General features: G+C 47.0%; 1 protein-coding gene across 3 annotated transcripts in view; it reads right to left on the bottom strand.

Annotated features, from left to right (window-relative positions):
• The window catches only part of AKAP12 (A-kinase anchoring protein 12), a 512,834-nt gene that overhangs the window by 21,014 nt on the left and 468,116 nt on the right, over positions 1–23,704 (bottom strand). For 2 of the 3 annotated variants that reach the window (XM_078649388.1, XM_078649389.1), the window contains one exon: positions 578–7,144. In XM_078649388.1, the coding sequence (XP_078505514.1) occupies positions 585–7,144 (6,560 nt within the window). In that variant the 3' untranslated portion in view covers positions 578–584. Of the gene's footprint in view, positions 1–577; positions 7,145–19,159; positions 19,467–23,704 lie in introns of those variants that run through there. The other variant, XM_078649390.1, reaches the window with a different exon arrangement.

Below are 23,704 nucleotides of genomic sequence, written 5' to 3'. Positions count from 1 at the left end.
CACCGTGGCGGAATTCGTGCCGCGGCGAAGGAGTTAAGCATCAAGTCTTTAATTCACCTGGTTGTTATTTATGTTTTAAGTGTGTTATTGGTTTCATCTGTAGTCCTTGTGGGCGTTTGTAACCTTAACCCACTTGTTTTATAATGTGCTTATGCAGCTTCAGCTAAGCTGAAGTGGCACACCATACTCTGACACAAGAACATTCCAAAATGTCATGTAGGGAGTTCTGTGGTTTGAATGTTGGAAGTTCAGTTGCTAGCTGTATCTGGCAGAACTGCGGTGTGTGGTTTTATATCTTACTTCCATTAAACTTACCAAGTTTGTGGTGTCTGATCTACTTCATTTCAACCGACCCATAGACCGAGACACTTTAGGATTGTGCGCTCATGTGGACAATGAAATTAAAATAAATACAAAACTAGGATGTTTTCATTGGGTGAAAACTATACGGTACATTCTATGCTGAATTCCTGAGCTGCACCATTAGTGTTAAAGAAAACACAAGGATTAAGAATGGAAATATACATGTGTACATATTAAATCAAACCTCAGCAGATTATGAATATTGGTTACTCACGTTCGCCTCAGGATTCTTCAGACGTGTGAGAATGTTCTTGTTGTGTATCTTCTGGCCTGTGTGCTGCTTCTGGTGCCTTGCTCTGTAGACCATCTTCCGTCTGGCTTGGTACCACTTCCTGCACACTGTGAACCACCTGTTCCTCTTGCACCTCAATGGTCTGCTCAGTCTCTGTTTCTTTCAATTGTCTTGGTGCTTCATGGCACTCGTTTGACAAAGCTTCTGTTGCACTTGTGGCTGTCACAGAGTCTTGAGATTCAGGGCTCTCACTTTCTACAGGTGCATGCGGCTGGTCAACTCCCTGTAACGCAACGTCTTCCTTCGCATCATCTGGTTCCATCACTGGAACATCATCTTTGGCATGGGCTACTACTGGCTGGCTCGCCTTCTCTTTAATGGAATCAAAGCATTCATGCCCTGTCAGGACAGCTGCAGGGTGTTCTAGAACTGCCGGAGTACAAACAATGGTCACTTCCGCTTCAGAAAGCACATCTTCTTGTTTTGTAGGAGCTTCCCCCTCTGGGACAGTTTCTATTGCAGTTTGCTCTAATAAACTTTGTTGTTCAGTTTTGTGCGCATCTATTGGCGGCTGATCAGAATCTTGCTTGTCTGGCAAATCACAAACGCTTAGTTTTGTTGCGGCGTGACAGATTTCTAGCTGACACGGCACCTGCTCTTCATTTTCTGCTGTTACTCGCACTGCAGAAGTATCCTCAGGGCTCAAGTCAGTAGTCAATGGAAGCAAAACATCAGAAGGAACAGCAACAGTGGTGGGCTTGTCTGCTCCTTCAATTTCTTGCAAGGAATCGACTTCAGAGACATTCTCAGGCACTGCATCAAGTACCAGTTCCTCAGCTATGTTCTCCACTCCACCCACATGGGTCAGAACCACCTCTTCCACAGTGGAAGAGCTGTGAGTGTCTATGCTTGCTGTGTGACTGACTTCCTCTTGCAATGTTGTTTGGGCAGGACTTGGTTCCATGGCAGGCGGTTCTGAGATTTCTTGTACTTCAGAAATATGTGAACTCTCAGGGCCTCCATTAGTTTCAACCTCACCCAGCACCTCAGATGTTGGTTCGTGCGCTGTCTCTGCCATCTTTTCCACTTCTGTAACGGTTGTCAGAACAATGGTTTCTACAATTGTTGTCGAGCTGTGCGATTCTATGAACACTGTGCGACTGGATTCAGAAGCTTGCATAGTCTCATGATGTTGAAGAATCTCTTCTTTGGCTGCCACTTCTATCACAGATATATCTTCGGGTCTTTGGTTGCTTTCAGCTGCATGCAGCCCTTCAGGTGCTGGTTCATGAGAGACTTCCTCCTCTACTCGTTCAACCGCTGTCTGAATGATCTTTTCCACAATGGTTGAGCTGTGAGATTCTATACTCACTGTGCAGCCAACGTCACCATCCTCAATGTCTGTAGGCAGAAGATCAAGTTCCTGTGGGCTTTGCTCGGGTGTAAGCAACGAGCAGAGCACCTCAGTTTCATGCAACTCTGCCTCTTCCACTCGTTCTACCTCTTGGTCGGCAGTGTTCTCTGTGGCCTCGTTCAATGAATCAGACCTCTGTGGTTCAGTGCTCATGTCAACTTCCTCACTATGCAGAGTTACTATTATTGTGCTTAGGTCACTCAATTTCTCTGCAGATGGTAAAATCTGTAAACTCTCTGGTTCCAAAGACTGAGGTACAGATTCTTGCTTCTCAAGATCAGCTTCAACTTCCTCACTATGCAGAGTTACTGGTATTGTGCTTAGGTCACTCAATTTCTCTGCAGATGGTAAAGTCCGTAAACTCTCTGGTTCCAAAGACTGAGGTACAGATTCTTGCTTCTCAAGATCAGCTTCAACTTGTTCGGTCACCTCCTGGACAGCGCAATCATGGCTTATTTCTTTGGAAACTTCAATCTCAACCCCTGTCTGATCACCAGCAACTTCCAATTCGTGTACTTCTGTACCAATAATTTCTACCACATTGAAATGTCCAATCTCCTCCAGTTTTTCATCAACAGTCAGCTTGGTACACTCTTCTGCAGGTTTTGCATCAGACTGCAGATCATTTTCTTCTACATGGCGCTCACTATCAGCGCCTGTGTCCACCACTGATGTAAAGTGATCTACTGTTTCCTCTTCAAACCGTTCCTCTTCTTTGACCACAGACTGGGTAATATCTTGCCCAGCAGTGAATACCTCAGACTCAGTCACTGATGCAATATACTCCTCTTGCTTGTCTTCTATCTCTATTTCACTCAGTTCTTGAGAAACATCCTCTTTTTCTACATGCTGTGGCATAGCTTCGGCATCAACTTGGGGCAAAGCATCTAGTATGCCATCTATGCTACCTTTAGCTGCCTCGAATGCTGCATTCATTATTGCGGCTGCCGTCTGGGATGCAGACTCAATTATGTGCTCTTCGCTTTCTAACTCCATTGCTGGAGCATCTGGACAAACATCTGCCAAATGTTCTGCCACCGTTAAATCCACGGGTTCCTGGGTTTCACCAGCAATGTCCATTAAGGTCACAGTTTCTGCTACAACTTGCTCTTCTACAGCAGCAGCAGTTATAGGGACAGAAACCGTTAGCGCTTCAGAAGCTTCAACCTCAGGTATATTTGCAATAACTTCCTCATGCAAATCCAAAACCTCTTCTTGCACCGGATTCAAATGAGCACATTGGTCATCACCAAACTCTGTTTTTCCAGATTCAAGCTGATCTTTTTCTACCACAGTCTTTTCAACAAACAGTTCCTGGTGTACTTCAGTTACTTTTTCAGCATCTGCCAGGATGGGTTGGATCTGTGCTTCCTCTGGCATTTCACGGTTTTCACTTAGAACAACATGTACGATTTCTTGTGCAATCACAGTAACTTCTTTGGTGGTGATGTCAAATGTGGACTCTATACCATTCAACGATTCTGTCACTTTTTCGACATCTGGCACTATTTCTTTATGCACCACATCAACATGTTCTGAGTCGACAGCTGCTGGAACACAGCAGTCACTTGTTCGATTAGTGGCCTCGTACTGATCTGAAAGCTTGTCTTGCGGCAGAGCAAAATGATGGTATTGCTGCTGTACGATGATAACCTCCTCAATCTTTACTTCTGGCTCGACCACATCATTTACAGGCACAGATGATTCTAATACAGTTTCATCACTTTCTTCTCTCTCTGTACCTTCCACACTTTCTCCACCACATTCCTCCATGTACCCTTCACCTTCCCTTGAATCTTCATGGTCAACAACATAACTTTGAACCACTTGAATGTGCTCCTTTTCTACAAACCCTGATTCAACGCTCACCTCTGAAACTTCCTTGATAATAGCTTCTTCAACTTCCTGAACACCCTCAATATGCTCGACTTGCTGAACTTCTCCCTCTTCTGGTTCAGTTCTGCTCAATAAAGCTTTGTTAAGTAAAAGTTCTTGTTTTGCGACTATGACCTCGCCCATGTCCTTTTCAACTTCATTTGCCTTACTGGAAGAGAACGTCACCTCTATTACTGTGGTGGTTGTAATTGCCTTTGCTGCCTCCGATAGCCTCACCTTCTCTGCAACTTCTTCAAGAACTTCCTGGGTTTGTTTCTTCAGCTCTTCTAAATTTAGCTCGCCGTTTTCTACCTCAGCGACAGGCGTGGATTCTTCGGAGGTCCCACAGGATTCACCCAACTGTGAAACTGCAGACACCATTTCTGTGGTCTCCTCTGCACAGGACACTTCAATGGCCTCTTCGAGAGCTGTAACTGCTTCTGAAGTTAGCTCCATTTCGTTGGCAGTTGTATGATCGGTGGCCTCCGAGTGCACAAACTCAAGGCTTTTGACAACAACTGCTTGTTCTACGACTACATCGGTTTCAAACACTTGCTCTGTTTGCTGCACCTCCTGGCTGGCATCTTCCTTTTGAATGGATTCTGTGACCGTTGCACTTATCCACGATGGGGACCTTTCTTCCATAGTAGTGACTGCTCTCTCTCCTTCCACTACAGTCACAGTCACTGCATGAACAAGTCCTTCACTGGGTTCTTGAGCTTGTTCAAGATCATCTTCTGCACAACTCGCCAGTGGTACAATGTCTTTCCTTACGGTCTCAGTTTCCATCACCTGCTGAGCCTCGAGTTTTTCCTGTTCAGCAGCTTCATACTCAGAAAGAGGAACCACAGCTGGAACATCATCTTCATCCTCAACAGTCTCTTGTCCTTCTTCAACAAGTGCATGTTCTTGTTTGCCATCAGACTTTTTCTTCTTGCGGCCTGGAATCAGTTTTTTAAATGAAACCCAAGATTCCTCTTTGCCGGGCTCACCTTCAGAAGTTGGATGTTCGGTATTTAAAACTGTGGCAGACTCCTCAGCCTTCTCTTCCATTCTAGTCTTGGACTTTCTTCGTGGAGTTACAAGTCTTTTGAAAGAAGTCCAAGTGGACACGCCTTCCCCTTCCGAAGGGCTTCCTGCTTGCTCAGGGGACGGACTCTCCTGTCCTTGATCGCTTTCTTGAGAAGAGGCTAGTGGAGCTTCGGTTTCAGTTTCTGCGCTTTTAACAATTGCATCCTGTTCCTCTGTTTTTTGGTTCTCTTCAAGTGGTTTGGGGGTTTCTTCCTCGTCTGAATCTGAAGTTTTTCTTCCGCGTTTCTTAGAGGAACCCACACAGATCAAAGCTTCCCATGAGACAGAACTATCAACTTTTCGTTTGGGCTCTTCTGTGCTTTTTTCCAGCTTTGGTTCTTCCTCCTGCGCTTTAGATTCCTGTGCTTTAGATTCTTCTTGATTTTCGGAGTTTGCACTGTCAGTCGAGGACATGGTGGCACTTTTTGCTGCCTTTTCAGGTTCATCTTCTTTGTCGCTTTCAGACAGTTTCTTGACACGTTTTTTGGGTGTGACTAGTTTTTTGAACGAAGCCCATGGTGTAATCCCATCTTTCTTTCTTTCGCCATCAGAAGTGGCTCCTTCCCCTTCGCCTTCAGAAGTTTGCATTGCATCAGTTGTGGGCTTTTCTACTGAAGCAGTATCTACTGGTTCCTCAGGGGAAGAGGGGATGCTATCTTCCTTCTCTGCTTCTGGAGCTTCAGGTGATTCAGATGAAGATTGCAACTGCTCAGCTGTCCCTTCTGGCTTTGGTTCCCTCTCTTCCGGTTTAGCCTCCGCCTCTTTTTTTGGTTTATGTTTCTTTCCAGATAGTTTCTTCAAACTACTGCCTGCAAAAAGTTTCCTTAACGGACTACCCTGCAACTTTGCCTTCTCTTGCGATGACAAGAGTTCTGCCTCGTTTGTGATGCCCTCAGGGGATTGGGCAGATGCATCTGGAGGGCTTGGCTCAACTTTGCATTCCAGAACATCGCCTGCAGCTTCTAGTGCTTCTTTTGAGTCTGTTGGTTCGTCAGTGGGTTTAACTGCTTGTACTGGTACATCGCCGGGCTGCTCAGAACTTGATGCAACAGTCAAAACTGTGACTTCAGCCATACCATCCTTAACACTGCCTGTAACAACTACATCTGCTATACCTTCCTCTTCTTTGGTTTCCTCACTAGTTGGTGTAATGGATTCATGTTCCAAATTGTCTTCTACATACACTTCAGCAATGTCAGCCAAGGGCACCTGGCGTTCTCCTGGAGGCTTTTCTTCAAGGGATTTTTCCACTTTTTCAACAATTGAGACAGTAGACTCTTCTGACTTCACGTCTTTGGAAATATCCGCTACGGGTGCGCTGATGGCTTCTGCATGTTCTACTAGTAGAATTTCAGGTTTTTGGTCTGTGGAAATACCAGATGCCGGCTCTGCAGTTTCCTCAGTCACAGGCTCTTGATCTTCACCAGGTTTCAGTTTGTCACTGGCTTCGCCTGGGATTTCAGCTTTATCCATTTCCTGTTCTGTTGCATTTTTTTCCACAACTTGCTGCTCATCCTCTTTAGGCTTTTTGAAACTGGTTCTTTTTCTCAACCCGGCCCAACTCTGAGTGAAGAACTTTCTAAAAGGCGAAGAGGTTTCTTGCACCAGTGGATTTACTGGTGATTCTGGTGACATTTTGGGCTCTTTTTCCTCTTCTACTGCACCTCTGCTTTCAACCTGGCCATCGCTTTCTTCAGTCTTTTCGGGAGCGCTATCCACTGAATCTTTCCCTGTTAAAGTTTCTGTCACAGTCTCTTCTACAGAGTTGATATTTCCGTTATGATTTTCTATTTCTAGTGACTCTGGTTTGCTTTGTTCCACTGTTTCAGGCTTTAATTCGGCGTTCTCAGACTTCTTTGCTTCTTGCGTGTCTGTGCCATTTGCGTCGATGTCTTCTTTCTTCACAGTCAGCAGTTGCACAGGTTCGGTTTTCTCAGTTTTATCCTTCTTTACGGTGAATTTGAAGCCAACAAATTTAAAAACCTTCTTGAACCCAACTTCGTTGGATTGAGCGTCACTGGTTTGTTCCACTTGCTCAATCTTTTCTTCCGTGACTGGAACCTCTTCAATCGCTTCCTGGCTATCTTTTTGTTCAATTCCCAGAACGGCAGGTTCTTCTTGAGGCATAGTCTCCAGGCTTTCAGTTGGTTCTTCTTTTTGAGAAACAGCTGCAGCTTCTCGTTGTCCAACTGCAAAGCAAAAAATAAAATAATTACTTATTTGACAAATAAGACTATACACAGATTGCATTCAATAATATTAATATCTAAATAAACTACAATTACAGGCAGCCAAGCCCTGGAAACCACTTGTGCAATTCAGAGTTGACCACTTCACGTGTGTTTATCTATTGTCAAATGCAAATTAACAGATTCATTGAATGTTGAAAACGCAAGGAACTACCAAATTGCTGGGAATAGGGCCAAGCCCTCTGCTGAAGTCTCTCAAATCGGATAACTACCTGGCGGAGTGAAAGAGGGGAATGAGATAGGGATTTGTGACATCATCCATTATTTTGCTCCTATTCTTTATATCCTCAGGGTCGTTCACTAAAGCAAGAAATTGTTCCAGGCCTGCAGCCGGAGCGCCCAACTCCCATGAAGGGTAACTTTTTTGACCAGCTGAAAACGTAGCCCTGGAGAACACTGGGAGGGTCATTTTACAAATAAAACTAACATTTTTAGTAGGTCTAGGTTAGATTTTTGTAACAAGCAGTACCCCTCGTTAGAAAACAACTATCAGTACTACTCGCAGTCATACAATGCTCATATCTATGACAATACCTGGAGCCATTTTCCATCATGCTTAAAAAATGATTGGTACTCACACTGTCTCACAGGACCTTCACTACATTCAACAGGGAGTTTTTAGGTCGAGCCTGGGCAGTGCATGCACTGCGAGGCATGCTATATTGGAGTATGGACTTGAAGCCCCACCCACATTTGTAATTGGCCTGTGTTGTCCTTCGTAAATGCTGGCTTCGGATTGGTTAATAGGCTTGTTAGTACTGCCTTAGTACCCCTGGTCTTCATTTGTAACCTCCCATGAGGAATGGCCCTTTCACTTTCGTTGTTACACGGTTATCAGGGCACGAGTTGGGGTACACGCAGGTGGATGGTGTCCACCCACTTTTTTCACAGGGTGAACGCTGTCCACCCTGCCAAGAATTTGGGCCCCACTGAATAATGTGCTGAACTCCTCTTAGTGTAATTTCCAAACACTGAGACACTTTCAGCAACGCCTGCAAGTTGTCTGCTTTCCATCTGCAACAACGTGCAGGCGGGGACGGTGCTTTATTTAAAACTCCTGCTGGACCCATAACAAGGCTGAATTTGAGGGGGTCATCAGGCCTCCTTTTGTTCGAGTTTCTTGGCTGGGAGCAGTCAGGAGCCTCACACCTGATGCAAATGAAGCGGAGGAGAAACAAAGGCTCACACCTGGTTAGCACTTCACACATACTTGAGAGGCAGCTTTTCACTTTATTCAGTCCCTGTTTAGGAGATTTGCATGCACTGTAAGAATATCAGGTGTGGATCTTTCCCAGTATTTGCACAAAGCAAATGGCATTTATACAGAATTTACTTCCCCCAGGCGTTGAAATAATTTAAGTACCACTGTTTTTTCTTGTATAGCCCTACTCATTCCAATGCAGGGTGTCAGAGCGCTTACCATCAACATGTGCATATTACATGTACAATAAATTATATGTTTGTAAATTAACATACAAAAAAACTCAGGGATTGGGTAGAAGTCACACATCTTCCATAGTTCACTGTGCCATTATCCTCGCAATGTGCTCAAAAGTACACATGATAGACCTGCTAAACATATATGCGAGGGCTTTAGATCCGATGTCACTTCTTGTGATGCAACTGCCTGTAAAGTCGTGGCTTTTGATGCCACTTTCTATTATATAAATTCCTGTGATGACATGTGTGATGTTGCGCACCTGGATGTCGCTTGCATGCTGATAAAATAGATCAGCCCCCCCCCCACTTTTTTTGGGACTTGTGCCCTGCACGGTATGGTAGGTCATAGTTCGTTTGTAAGCACTATTTTCTTTAATGAGTTTCTACTACTTCAGGCAAGACATGCGTTCCTGCAACATTCAGCACACCTTCACTTTCCACGCAGCCTAGATACTGCATTTACAAGAGTATGAGCTATTGGCAAGGTAAATGACAATGGCTTTTAGTTCAGTGTTAAATTATCGAAACAGATAAAATAAAAAAAGGCATGGTCATTTACGCGGAGATTTGCTTAAACTCTCGCAAATGCGAGACCTATTCTATTGCAAATGCTCGTTATCCAGATGGCATAGGCGGGAGTGCGAGTACAGCAGACCACTGCTAGAAATTCGTGAAAAGACCAACTAAATTTGGGAACTTTTATTTGGGGGGGAAAAGAAGTCTATATGTTCACTGCGTATAAAACTGATAATTTTACTGCTTTCAGAAGTACCGTACATAAATTAAAGCTTTGACAACACGCGGTGCTGGTGACACGCGAGACCAACCGTTCGTCAAAGCGACACGATAAATGAGATGATTTAACGCTGCAAACCACAATACTATCTCCTGTGACTGCATTTCTCTTGACGGACAGCAGGTGGCAGCAAGTCAACGTAGATTTGAGCTACTTGTTCATCACTTAGTCATTTTCTTGTTCTGCACCGGTGGATAGAAAACGATATCAAAGCACGCGCAGTATTAGTGGTACTGCGTTTGCCACTGGCAGGCCTGCAATTTAAATGCAGATCCATGCAAAACTAGCTTGTCCCTCAAACACACCGACACGGTTCTGCTATCTTCCACAGTAAGATCAAAGGTGAACCACAGGTGACCTGATCAGTGTCGATAACGTACGAGCAATTAAGTGGGATTCATTCGGAATATCATTCGCTTCAACGTCTAAAGGATTGCCCATTGCGTGCATAATAAAAATACAGGAATACGTCAGAATGGAAAATTCACAAACCATTCATGGTTCGAGCAGACCCCTTCCCACAGACTCCACTTCCAGCTAGATTATTGTTGTTAGTTGGCTACAACTAACCTGCCAAGTGAAATTCCGAGGCCACCTGTGTCGCTATAAAAAGCCATGTAGCATAGGCCAGGCAAAGCGCTTTGAATGGTGGCAGTAGTATGTTTTAAAAAAAACCCACTAAAAACGCTACTCGAGGATATCCTCAAGCAAAAAGAAAATAAGACACGTAGTTTGCACTAACCCTCAGAAGTGCTAGATGTATTGCTCTAAAATACAGGTTCCAAGTGTACCCACTTTGGTACAAATTTCAGGTAACCCGTTGCAAGCGGATCACACCGGACCCAGCTGAGTCACCAGGGTGTTGATTTGTTTATATCTCACCAACTGAAAAGATACAAGGCCAATTTTACTTATTTTTTTCTTCTAAGTGCACCAAGCGCCCACTCGGGTGGCACCCCTGTGTACAGGTCTCTTACAGCACCTGGTCACTGTGTTGCTCATCCTATAGGGATGCGATTCCATCAATGCTAAATCCAAGCACCACCATTTTGGGATTCAGGTCCTACACCCCATGCCTTTGACATCAACCTCCCTCATGAAACAAGCTGTTTAACTCTTTCTATGCCGATGACGGAACCGCTCCGTCATCAGCCGCGGTGGCGCTGTGCTGATGACAGAGCGGTTCCGTCATGGCCCGCTCGCCGCAAGGATTCCGTGCCTGCGCTGGGCGTTTCATTGAGCGGGCGGGGCCATGACGGAACCACTCCGTCATGAGCACGCTCAACCGCGGCTGGTGACGGAGCGGTTCCGTCACCAGCATGGGCCAGCCGCGTGACCCCCCCCCGCCCTCTTAGCGCTGCGGAGGAATAGCCGCCACAGCGATGTGGTTAAGCAACACTCTTTAGTGTATTTACCGCCCTTGTCGCAGCAGCACAAAAACAACAAAATAAACACGCCAGGCTTTCCGGAAGCATGGCACAGGATGCATATAATGCATCATATTGGCCCTCGCGCTTGCATGCACCAACACTAGTGAGAGGATCAGAATCCCTCCACACCGCCTCAGGCAGTGGTGGCAATCTTTCCCAGAGGCACTCAATGCCAACTCTTGGTAGTGCATAGTAATTGGTGGGATACCCCCGTGCAAGAAACTTCGAGAATGGTTTGCCCTAAATGCCCCTCGATAATCCCCTCAAGTGTTGCCCCGAGACAATGATCACTAGTTGCGAGGCACACAGATGTGTGGCAATGGCTGTGGGTCAAATATGAAGCCCCTACTGGGGATGATTCCCACCCAGCCACCGCGGCACAAAGTATCTCACAAAGGGGGAATCCCATAACCCCTTGGCCGCTGCGCAAATTGTTCTGCAGCGTTGGGGGGGGGCGCTTATGTCGGAACCACGCCATCATGAGCCACGGGCGGCGTGTGCCCATGACTGTGTGGTTCCGTCATGCCCGCACCCGCTCATTAATTTGCCCACACAGGCGGTGAATTAATGCCACATGGGCGGAGTGGCCGCAGCATTACGGAACCACGGCGTCATGGGCACACGCCACTCGCAGCTCATGACGACATGGTTCTGTCATAAGCAGGCAAGGGGTTAAAGTCTACTTGATCCGTGTCCCATTACATCCGACCAAGAACACGGCTGCAAGACCCGCTTTTACTCTGTGGCTGTCCAGGACAGCAAAGCTTCAGAAATCTGCCCTCTGGTGGCTACACGAGGCCACTGTCTGGTCTTTAGTGTTCCTTACTTCAAGGCCAATAGGAACCAGACCATATACAGACTCTAGCTACGCTTCCCTCTGGCGGGACCAGCGCATGAAGGTTTCTAAATTCAGGTTTGAAAACCGTCAAAGGAAAAACGTCAATGCACTGATATAACCTGATGTAATAAGGTGAAACGCCTCTGCAGTGTTAATAAAATACACGTTCTTGAATTTCAAAGGGACTTTCTGAAATTCTTACGTTTGTTGTAAGATGTCTTTAAAGAGTGGTGCAGGACACCTGTGCTTATTTTTTTTACTTCAGCTGGCCTCTATATAAATAATTGCTGTTTATTTAACATCTTTATGGATGTTAGTTCTCTGTAAGACAGGCAGCGGCCCAGTGTTGCTGTTCCCTGGGGGCTGCAAGTAAAGGCCAGAAGAGCTGCAAGCCCCCTGTAGTACTTTGAATAGCATTGCTCTGTAGGGACCCCCTACCATACGGACTCAAGCTATGCCATAAGCACAGAATAAATGTGTGGGATCTAATGGAAGAAACCCATCTTATTAACCCCGTCCATGCTTATGATGAGTCGGGCTCGTCATGAGGCACAGTGGAGCTTTGCTCATGACTAGCTAGGCTCGTCATAACGGCAGCGGCCCGCCCACGCGCGATTGATCCCCTGCCTGTGCGGGAGAATCAATCAGCGGGCGAGGTTGTGACGTGCCCAGCTCCACTGTGCCTCATGACGAGCTGGGCTCATCATGAGCACCGCGGCGCTCCCCCCACACCGTGGGGGAATTACCCCTGCAGCGAAGGAGTTAAAGGGGCTCACAGTGTGGTCTCTTAATGAGAAAACCTAATTGTTTGAAGACGAGAACCCTAACCAATCTTTAGGTAACATGCTTCATCATCGGGCTACTCCTCTCACCACTCCCCAAGTGGTATGAACTACAACTCACCCAAAATGAAGGGGAGCACTTTTGGTTGTGTATTTGCATTTATAGCTGTAAACACCAATGTGAGATGGCTACCTTGGGGCAGAGTGTGTGAGCAAGAAAATTGAAACTGCTAAAAATGGCACTGTGGACAGAATCAATGCACTTGGTGTCATAGAGGCATATTAAAATGGAAACGTGGGATGTGACTTCAACCCGTTTGTGATAATGGGGTCAACAGGTTTCTGCCAACTATTGCAACTCTATGAAGAGATGTGTGGCATTCGTCAGGACCTAAATCCTATCACTCTGCAGGTGGAGGGGGTTAGTAAAATTAAGGAGTTTACCTACAGTGTGCGGACTAAACATACAACCAGTATCCCACATTCAATATGGCTTGATCACTTGTCAGCATTTGCAAAAGTTGGGTATTTCACCTCAACTAGACGTACCTCAAACTAAAAGCTTAATTTGAGCCAGTGGTGTCCAACGCTCTGCACTTAGATCTCACACCGGCTCTAGTGGCAGTCCACTACACGGTGGCACGGTCTTTAATTATGAGAGGAGTACAACAGCGTTTAAGACAACATACATTAAAAATGAATAATACCAGCCTCTCACGCCATAATTATAGCTTAGTGTGACCTAAAATACTCTGAATTAATCACACTTGTAGGAGTGATAATCAGGTGTTACGTTGGTAATGTCAATCAGCAGCGCCAATGTGTGGTGCAAGCTGCAGTGGCCTTCCTAGAAGGGCCCTGGCATTTAATTTTATACAAAGTAAGCACTGCTAAAAGCAGAACTTTAACAGCCTGCAGCTCCATCCTATAGAGTGCCTGGAGTTAGGCCATGCCAAGCTCTGTAGGGATTGGCTCATATACGGACTCTTGCTATGCTCTGTAGGGATACTACTGTACATGTCGTTACATGGTGTAGTAAGCACTAGATAAATGCAATTTCAGTGCAGTTCAATGCAGTGGTAGCAATAGAGAGCTCTTATTTAATCCGCTCTTGCATTATCCTTCCTTCACAAAGGAAAAAAATTGCTGGCTTCCTTGAGGACTGCAGCCCTGCTTGCATGGTGCTCAGAAAATAAGGCATTTTCTGCAATCCTCCAGCACTCACATGCACACTCAATACCTGCTGGGAAGGTGGATCCATCCTTTACGGTATAGAGTCTACAAATCATGGAAGGGAAGAGGTGTGGCGCTGTGGCCAGGTGACTGGCGCTGGATGCTGGGGATCACGGTTTGATCCCCGGCTCCGGCGGCAGGGGTCTGCCCATAGCTCGCTTAATCTTCCCAACGGCCCCCAGCGCCGAGATACCCCTTCGGGGGTGATTCGTGCGCTATACAAGTAGTGGATTTGATTCGTGCGCTATACAAGTAGTGGATTTGATTCGTGCGCTATACAAGTAGTGGATTTATTTATGGATCTCACTGAAGCATACAAAAAAGTTTTAAGCTCCGCCACTGGTAATTAACCAAGCCACATCCAAGTCTATCTCTAAAGTAGGTCGAAACATGTCCGGGGTTGCTGGTGTTCCCTCTATCTGGGCTGGCAGTTGGGGGTAGACTGTTCCTATTGGAGCAGGGCCAAAACTGATTTGCATAAGGCGGGCCTTGGTGCAGGGGACACAGTGGGAACCAACGGCCTGGAATGCAGCAGTGAGCATGGCCAGTGGCTGAGATTACGTCAAGCTTTCTTTTCCATCACCTTGTTGATTTTGCAAATCTTGGACCTCAAGCACGTCAGTTTGGACAGGAGTGGGACAGAGGCTCAGAGCGAACGGACATGGATCACATGCTCAAAGCGATACAACAATCAACGGGCTTGAGGTTTAATAAGAGTCTATATAACCTCCTGCAATAACCTTTGTGGTTTAATTCTCGAGTTTCATCATCTCAAAATATGGATAAGGCGCATACATGCGCAGCACGCCTTGCGCTCCAGAAGGCTGAGGGTTGAAACTCACATGCACGGGGTTGAATTAGGGGAGATGCTACAGAGCCTAGCACGCGGGAAAGATGTGTGTTTTAGTGGTTGAAAGTTTGCACAAGCAGACTAACACGCCGACTCGAAGGGAACTCAGAGGGTACATGGGTAAGGTTTTAACATTAAGAGTTGGGATTCTGAGAACCAGATGGGCTGCATTTGTAACCCACCCCATGTGTGCCTGGACAGGAGAGGCCCGTGCGCTCAACAATGACGCAGTAGCCAGTTTCTTAGGACTGCGACCCGCACCAGCGTCAACCCTCGCAGCTCCCTGTAAACGCACCCGGGGATTCTGTCAGGACCAAAGGCGCGCGAGATTAAGTTCACTTTTTGGGTCAGGCAATGAACAGTCAGCAAAAACAACCCGGGGAGTACAGAGTAAACCAGATAGTTTGACATCGATGTAGACCACAAATGCACGCCGAAGGCGTAAAAGTGCAAGTGGAAAGCACGAGCAGCGTAGCTAAAGCGGCACAGCGTCAAGCGGCAGCCATCTCTGCACCCTCCGTCAGTGAACTGCCAACAGGGCACACACGCAGCTGGCGCTGTGTGGCATGCCAACTGCGTTTTCCTTACAGCATTAGCGCTCACCTCTTGCCAGACACCAAATGCAATTTATTCTTGGTACACTGAAGGAAAATCTTAGGGCAATCACCGCTCTACAAGAACGCAAAGTCCAGCTAATTAACTGGGTCATCGCCACACGGATATATGCTCACACCCCATGATATCCGATACTTTGGTCTGGTTTGTCCAGCGACGAGGACCAGACAACAAGACCCAGAATGCAACTCACTGTGACACGAAAGCTAGGGGCAAACCATAGTGACATTGAGCACTAGAAACATATGTAGATGGATGGGCGGGTAAAACAGTTGCGTCTTCTACCGTCCACGAACTTGTCCTTGAAGGAAGTTAAAAATGCATCAAACATCGGATCATTAAAGCCCCTGACAAAGATCCAGGGTGAGCTGGGCACCAGGTCTCACCCTGCCTGCGGTGCACGTCTCCATCCACAACCCCACGACAAACAGCGTGGAGGAGGCCTGCCTCCCACATACACCACCCCACTAGCTGCCCGCGGCTATCTAATCACCTCTCGAGGGTGCCCCGTATTTTCCAGTCCCCGTATCTCTCCGTTCCCACAGGAGAATTTTATCTGGGACTTGGGGAAAGGAGGGGGCGGGGGAGAGAGCAGGCGGACAGAATGCAACAAGGAGCCCCATGCGCCTGCACTCGAGCATGTCGACATCTGCAGCTGGTTGGCTGTTCCCGGGGGATTTGTAGCACCGCCTGGACCCCGGCCAGGAATTCCCTACATTCTGAGCCAGCCGATGTCGCACACGCCCCATTCCTCGGGACGGGCCCCTCAGGAAGGGTATACGTGCTATGCCATATGTACGTTTCTCCAGGAGGGGGAGGCAATGATTACAGCTGGGAATTGCGCGGATTTATGGCAGTGTCATGGTCGAGGGTTTGCTTTCCAGCCGGGAGCAGGAGCGAGTTTTAAATGCAATTGGCAAACCTATTGTGCTTTTTGTCAATGACACAAATGGAGCGCACGAAGGGTGCTGATGCACCGTGGGCATGCTCAGAGCAGACGAATGCAATACTAGGATAGCTTGATGGGTTTGTGTACCTTTGGCAGCGGCTAACTAATATAGTCGAGCTCGCCTGGCACCCGAAGTTATAACAAAACAATCAAGACCTGTTATGGAGGTATCTGGCCAATACAAGACTAAGTCACTCTTGGCAGCCATGCTGCAGAAACCCTCATTCCTTTGCAATTCAAACGCTTACATTTGTACAAAATGGTGTCTGTTTAAACCCTGGCATAATACTATGGATAGGCCAATATGCACCAAAATCCCCAAATGAATCTACCACCAAGGAGCAGGCAGGTGCGATGGAGCATGAAGGAGGCGCCACAGTTACTCACGAAACAAAGTTGTGAAATGTAGTTAAAAAGCTTAAAATACTTTCGGGTATGGTCCAACGTGAGGTGAAAATAAAGACGAGTTAGGAGAGAACATTAACAGAGTTAATGTTGTTGCCACCTTGTAAAAAAAAAAATCAAAAAAAAAAATCATACAATTCCCTAAATGTCCTAACATACCTAATCCCGGTCAGACCATGCCAATCCTCGCATTCAGGCACACAGGTCGAGAAAGATAAAAGGGCAAATTAACTCCATGTGCAGGAAGCCTAACATGACAACCATAAAAGCCACACGGGAAACATGTGGGCCTCGCTGCCCCGCCCCTCGACTACTGTTGTAGATCAGGTTTCAGGCTGAGAGATAAGGAGACAGGGGGAGGATTGGAAGAAGCTGCAGTTTGAGGGGCGCGTGCGTGCTGCGTGGCACGTTTCCACCACTGACGTTAGTGTAAGAACATAAAACACCACCACCGTGACCTGCAATAAAACAACCGCCATAAAACCTATGCTGCTTTAGTGATTGGTTTCTTGGATGTGCAGCCAACAGTGACTCGGCTGATGCCGCCCACAACAAACTGGACACATCAAGCCAAAACCGGCCACATCATAAAATGTCCCCACATAAATCTGCTCAGAGTGAGACAAATAGAGAAGGGCCTTAGTGCGCTGATAAAGATCTCTATCATTTAAATTACCCGGTAATTTTCACGATGGTAAGTGCAAAATAAACTAATATTTCCTCAACAAAATTCCGGGATTAGGATAAATACGGCTCAGATTTCAAACCTAGGGTATTTTTTGGAAAAAAACTGGCCACTGATTTATGCATAGGTATCTTATCAGGTCACCACGATTCCTGCTGCACTTCTAAGTGGTATGGAATTGCATTTACGTTTACCACTGCCGCTATCACGCTAAATTTTAAAGAAAATAAACTATAGGTAAAATATGGTGTTTAATACATTAACTAAGAGTTTTAAATTAGAAGGAGAAAAAAAAACAAGGCTATTGTTTTTTCTACCAAATTTCTTAAATCGCTTTTTGGGTGTTTTCAGACGGTGATTAGTTGCGGTCTGTCTCAGACCTTTAGTTTATTCAGCAGTATACTTTCCTCTAACAACCAACGATGCCAGCTACTGTATACGCACTCTGTATGCTTGGCTGGCTCGCCCCCTCCCCCCCCCCCAGTATGGTTTACGGAGGGGGCCCTCCACGCTCCGGACTCAGGAGCTGTATGGCCCCCTCAGGGGCCCCAGAGCAAGTAGTGTTGGAGGGGGCCCCTGGATCTCCCCACCACCCAGGCTACTGTTCCACCAGTGGCCTGCGGGGCCCACGAACCCTGATTATTGCTGTTATCACAAGTGAAACAGCGGCCCAGAAGCCAATTTCATTCCTATGGCTGCCATGACGTACTGGGTAAGCCACTGGCAATGAGGGGGCATCCCTCCAAAAGCACGAAAGGAAACCTACCCCACACAAACAACCCTGTTGTGGCACCCTCAATAGATGGCTGTGGCGAAGAAAGCATGGGATGGAACGTATGGCCTCGCCCATCCCACGAGTGGTTGCAATGGATCAACTGGCTTTAACATTTATTTTCATTTTAATAAGTTTGGATACTAAACGTGCTTCTAAATACAAAAAGTCATATCAGACTCGCCCAACCTGCTTAGGTACCTTGTACTCTTTCAAAACGTGTGATCCTTGACAGAATCCAATAAATACGAGTCGAATTTATCTTAAATTAGAAAATTAGAAGCGCGTAGTGTTAAGCCAACCCCTAGTATTGCGAGCGCTGGCGTAGGACCCACGTCTCGGTACACGGAGTCGTGACCAACAGGGGGCGCTACCCATGAGAAAACACCGACGTAGCTGCAGGGGCGTAGTATGCGCAGTTATCTGTGGACCAGTGTTGGAAACTATCCAAACAATAGCTCGGGTGAGCATTCAGCGGACAGACTTCAGACGATACCCGGGCTCCAAATGTTGCGTAATTTGAAATAACACTTACTCGGAGATTGTATCTACGTTCATGACGCGGATCTGCTTTAAAACGCTCACAATATGCCGCGCACATGGAAATGGTCCCTCATGTGCACAAGATCAAACAATTCAGCCAAGCGGAGAAGCCGCTGTTACACTACGGATCTGCCCAAGATCTCAGTTTGTTCTAAAGGAGCAGCTGCGACTAACGTCTGGTCTTAAACCACGCCACATACCACTCCCAGTGAAATATAGTGGGATAGAGTACTCCCCTTTACCAACACTACTTTTAAGTGAAGAGGGCGCCGCCCCTACGTGGGAATGAATCTTAAGTGCAGCTGCATCATTAACCTAAAACGAAGGACTGGTACCCCTAAATATTTATGTTTTTGGATGCATTTATTTTCCCCGAGAAGTAATTACTAATCACAACTTCCTGCACCAACAACAATAAAGTAACGCGTGAGAGTGGATGGCCCGACAGCACACTTCCTCCCAGCATCCTGTCAATGAACGCATCCTTCGGCTTCTCACGCATAGCCGGTGCACTCAGTCACTACTAAAGCAGCTGTGATCCGAAAGTAGTGTGGCTGGTGCAGCTGCACCACGCCTCGCTCCCCCACACCCCAAACGGGTCGGAGGCGCCTTCCTACCTGTGATGGTCAGTGTGCCGAGCATGCTTCCTCGCCGTCGTCCTCCGGTTACTAGACTCTTCCGACCTCTCCCTGCCTCTCAGTCCCTCTGGTCCAGCTGCGATGCTCTCTCACTCTCCGCGCCCGGTTTGAAGCGGTTTACGCCCCTGTGGTGATGAGGAGGATCTTCCTGGAGGGCGCGTCACGCACTGATTCAAGGGGGCGGAGGGGTCCCGGGTCACTCGCAGACGCCCCTTGTGAGCTGCGCCCTCAGCTGTCTCTCCCCACTATCTGCAGACTGGGAGCCGCTGCACTCTGCGCCAAGGAGGAGCCCCCGGGAGGTCACGTGGTTAAATGTGAGGGAGGGTCTCACCCTGCCCCTCCCCCGCCCCCATTGTGGGCCACCCACCCCACGCTGGGCGCTCCGGAGGCGGAGCCTGCGCAACTTTTGTCCCATCTCGACAGTTGCTTTATCTCTATTCCATGATCGGATCCCCGGGGTTGGAAAGCTGCCTTCTGAACCCGCCTTTACATAATCCCTTTTAAAATGTAAAACGCGCCCGTCTGCGGAGATTAAATCTGGCTTTTGTCCCGTCTCCTCTCAGGTAGCAGTTCCAATATGCAAGTTCCTTCTTTGTTACAGAGCCGAGGATGACTGGTCGAAGACAAGAGGCCAAGACACAAAGCAGTGCTTTTTTTGCCAGACCACCCCCCTCTTCTTAGACTACATAAATGTTAGGCATTCCTGCTTTAACTGGGGCAATCCACTCTTTGTTCGAAATCCTAATAAGGGTATGAGGAACTAGGCCCTATTCAGCAAGCAGCAGCAAAAGTTACTTTAAGTGCCCCTCCTACGCAACGTTTAGCAAGGGGGGCGCATTGTACAAATGCTACGCGGTTTATATTAACTTCACAGTTTCCTTTTTACAAGTTTCCGCGGCTAAAATAATAGGATTTATTGCTCTTTCTGATAGATTTGGGCAGGCAGTAAAATAATGTGGCCACGCTCGACCAGTCCCTCTGCAGCATGATTGGGTTCAATTGGTCTCAAACTCACTCTTAGTTCTTACAATTGCATTGCTCCTGTGTGTGCAACATGCCTCTTAGAATTCTGGGGTTTTGCCCCACCAAAACTGCAGCTGATACCCTTTCTGTGCAGGCTGCAGACTTCTGCTACTTACAGTGTTCCCCAGTCCTCCACCGAACATCTTATATGATATTTTTTAGAGCGCAGCAAATGCCCGAAGGAGTCAAGGCACGAAGGTAGCAATGATAAGGGTCCACCCACGAGTAGTGAAGGCACTGTCTAGCAAAAAAAACTATAGTGTGAAAAGCCATGTCTTTAATGCTTTCCTAAAGGGGGCTTGAGCTCTAATGTCGGCCATAGGCTTGTGGCCGGGAAGGCTCTCCTTCCCCATTTCTTCTTCTGAAATCTGGGCACTGTCACCAAATTGAGGTGAGCAGAGCCAAGCTTCCTACCAGGGACGTAACTGTGACACATAGCCCTAAGTCCTGCTGGACAGCTCTGAAAGAGGGCCGTATGCAACAAGCAGACAGATTTGAACATGATAAGTTTTCTTGTAGGGAGCCAGTGAAGGTGTTGTAGCCCATAGTTCACGGACTGCCGTTTGGGAACGTGCAAGGTGAGCCTAGCCACGGCATTCTGCACTAGCTGTAATTTAGCTTCTCAACCTCCTCAGTAGGCGTAGGTATAGTGCCTAATGTCTCAGGCCACCAACTATGATTCCAGATGGCGGCTTGACTTCCAAAGAGCAGCACCTCAGACTCCCCCCCCCCCCCCCCAGCTTCTGCTGTCATGCAATGGTTGAAATTGACTGCAGTCGTTACCGTGCCTTCTGACATTGACACAATAAGCTAGGTGTCAGAGACCTAGAGTTAGCTTTTGTCAAATCTACTGCACTGAGACACTAACCTTTACTTCTCTACAGGAAGATGATATATCCTTTCTGTTCGAAGCTTTCTTTCTCCCTTTGGTTTGTCCCATATGCCTTGTTCTGTTGGTTAGTTCCCAAAGTGTACTTCATGTCTGGTGTTTTAATGGGTGACGTTCATCCACTGGAACAGATGCGCACACGGATAATCACCCAGGTGGATGTCAAGATTTTGAACATAATTAACATGCACCACTTGAACTATTTACTCAAGGCTACCCATTGGAGGCTTTCATGTCTGAATTTATGTGGCTAACATTAGTAGCCACTGCAGCTGATTTGTAGCAGCGCTAAAGTAACCGATCAGAACTCACAAACACTTTCACCCGTTAAATTTGGCCACCTCCATTCACCGCCCTGAGGAAGTCCCGCTTTATGAACAATGTTTATGTTGGATTATTGGGTTCGAAAAGCCTACAAATGTAATTGACTGTGTAATTTGAATGGGCTGACATTGAAAGACTACTTATGCGCGAACCAGCCCCAAGCACTGGACACTGATCAGTGGACAGACGGAAGATATGTGATCTAATATTGTTAACATTCTGTATTTATATTTCAGACACACTTTATTTTGTGTTTGGAATATCTTTATTCGGCAATTTATCACCATAAAAGAATACATATACATAAACATTTCAAAATACCAATAAAAGATTACAAAATACAATAAAAGCATGGACACCTCATTCGTCAATTTACTAGCAGTAAATTCGTCCTCAGCTTGTGGAACCTCCGGAGTGTAATTTCAGTAAGCGGGAACGTGTCATCCACGCACTTCCCGAAAATTTAGCCACCCCACAGATCATACTGGCAGATGAAGAATCTGTAGAGAGGACACGTAGTGCCTGGCTATGGCACCTCAGCCCTAATTCCCTACAGACGGGTTTCAACCAGAATTTCCGCGCCCCTTTATAGGCTGGGCAGGCAAAAAACAAGTGAGCCACCGATTCCTTAGGGGCCGCACAGCCAGGGCATGCACGCGAGCGGGCATCTGTATTCAACCATCTCACCGTAAAGTCATGAACCGGGAGCGTCCCATATCGCAATTTTAGGTACAGCGCTCGATCCAATGGTTTAGTTATTAAATCGAGAAAGGGTTCCAATTTTCGCACACACTTAATTGTCAAAAATTGGTCAGTAAGTGAGCCCACATTCGTAAGCCTCGTAGCGTTACTCTGTACCCAATCCCAGTATAGTTTTTTTATAACATCTTTGGGTGGTGGTGATTGCAACTCCCATGCCTCTCTTAGACCCAAGCTGAAAGCCAATTCTTTCAGTTTATTTAGCCATCCTATTTTTTTACATGTGTCCAGTAGTAGTAGTTCATCCAGCCCTTCTGCATACTTAGCGAGCTCCTCAGTTCTTCTTAGGCGGGACCAGAATAGCAACGGGCGTAGCCTCACCAAGTCCTTTACTGTTTTTCTGCCCAGATCTAATCTTAGTGGGATCATTGGGGTGGAAGCGGGAAGAGCTACCACTTTCCTTAAAAAATTGTTTTCTGCTCGCATCAAGTCCAAAACCCCTTCGAACCCCCAAAGTTCGGAGCCATAAAGTGCTGCGGGGAGAATCTGGCCCTCATAGATGGTCATAGCTGGGGAGACCGGTTTACTAGTTGATTCACGGATCTCCTTCAGCGTCACCCCGGATACTCTTCGATGGTTTAATAACATTTTGGAAAGATGATCCTTCCAGGTCATGCGGCTGTTGATCCGGACACCAAGATAGTCAAAAGACTCGACCAGCTCGAGGGGGGCGTTGTTGAGCACAAAATTATTTTTAAATCTTTTTGAGGGTGCAAAAGCCATCAATTTGGTTTTTGATGTATTGATTGTTAAGCCTCGGATGGTGCAGAAGGAGCTAAACCGATTCAAGAGTTTTTGTAAGCCCACCGGGGATTTGGAAATTAATAGGGTGTCGTCAGCGAAGAGAAGTGTGGGGATTCTCTCCCCCGCCAGGGATGGGGCATCCGACTCCTCCCCCTTTAGATGGTCAACCACTCCGTTTACGAATAAGGAGAAGAGGGTCGGAGCCATGACACAGCCCTGACGTACTCCTCTCCGCACTGGGATCCTGTCTGTTAGTTGCCCCTGGGATCCCCATCTAACCCTTGCATAGTTCCCCTCATGCAGCTTTACGATTAGGCTCAGAAGACCACTGGGAAAACCCATCTCTCCTAGAATTTCCCAAAGTTTTGTACGAGGGACCAGGTCGAATGCAGTTTTGAGATCGATGAAGGCCATGTACAAACTGCCTTTCATGATGGTAACCGCCTTCCAATAGATGGCAAAAAGACGAAAGACCTGGTCCATCGTGCCTACCTTCCTTCTGAACCCCGCTTGTAAGTGGGAGAGGATACTAGCCTCCTCTATCCAGTCGCCTACTCTTGAAATAATGACCCTGCCGACCACTTTCTGGATTATGTCTATCAAACTGATGGGTCTGTAGTTCGCAGGGTCATCTCTAGCCCCCTTCTTATACACAGTAACTACCTCGGCCCCTTTCCAGGAGTCTGGAACCTGGTGTCCCCTCGTGATCAGATTCATTATTATCGCAATTAGTTTGGCCCAGGCCTCTGGCTCCGCCATCAACAGATCTCCAGGGATCCCATCCT

Source organism: Lissotriton helveticus, chromosome 6 (assembly GCF_964261635.1).
Source record: "Lissotriton helveticus chromosome 6, aLisHel1.1, whole genome shotgun sequence".
NCBI classification, from domain to species: domain Eukaryota; kingdom Metazoa; phylum Chordata; class Amphibia; order Caudata; family Salamandridae; genus Lissotriton; species Lissotriton helveticus.
This window is presented reverse-complemented; position numbering and strand designations above follow the sequence as displayed.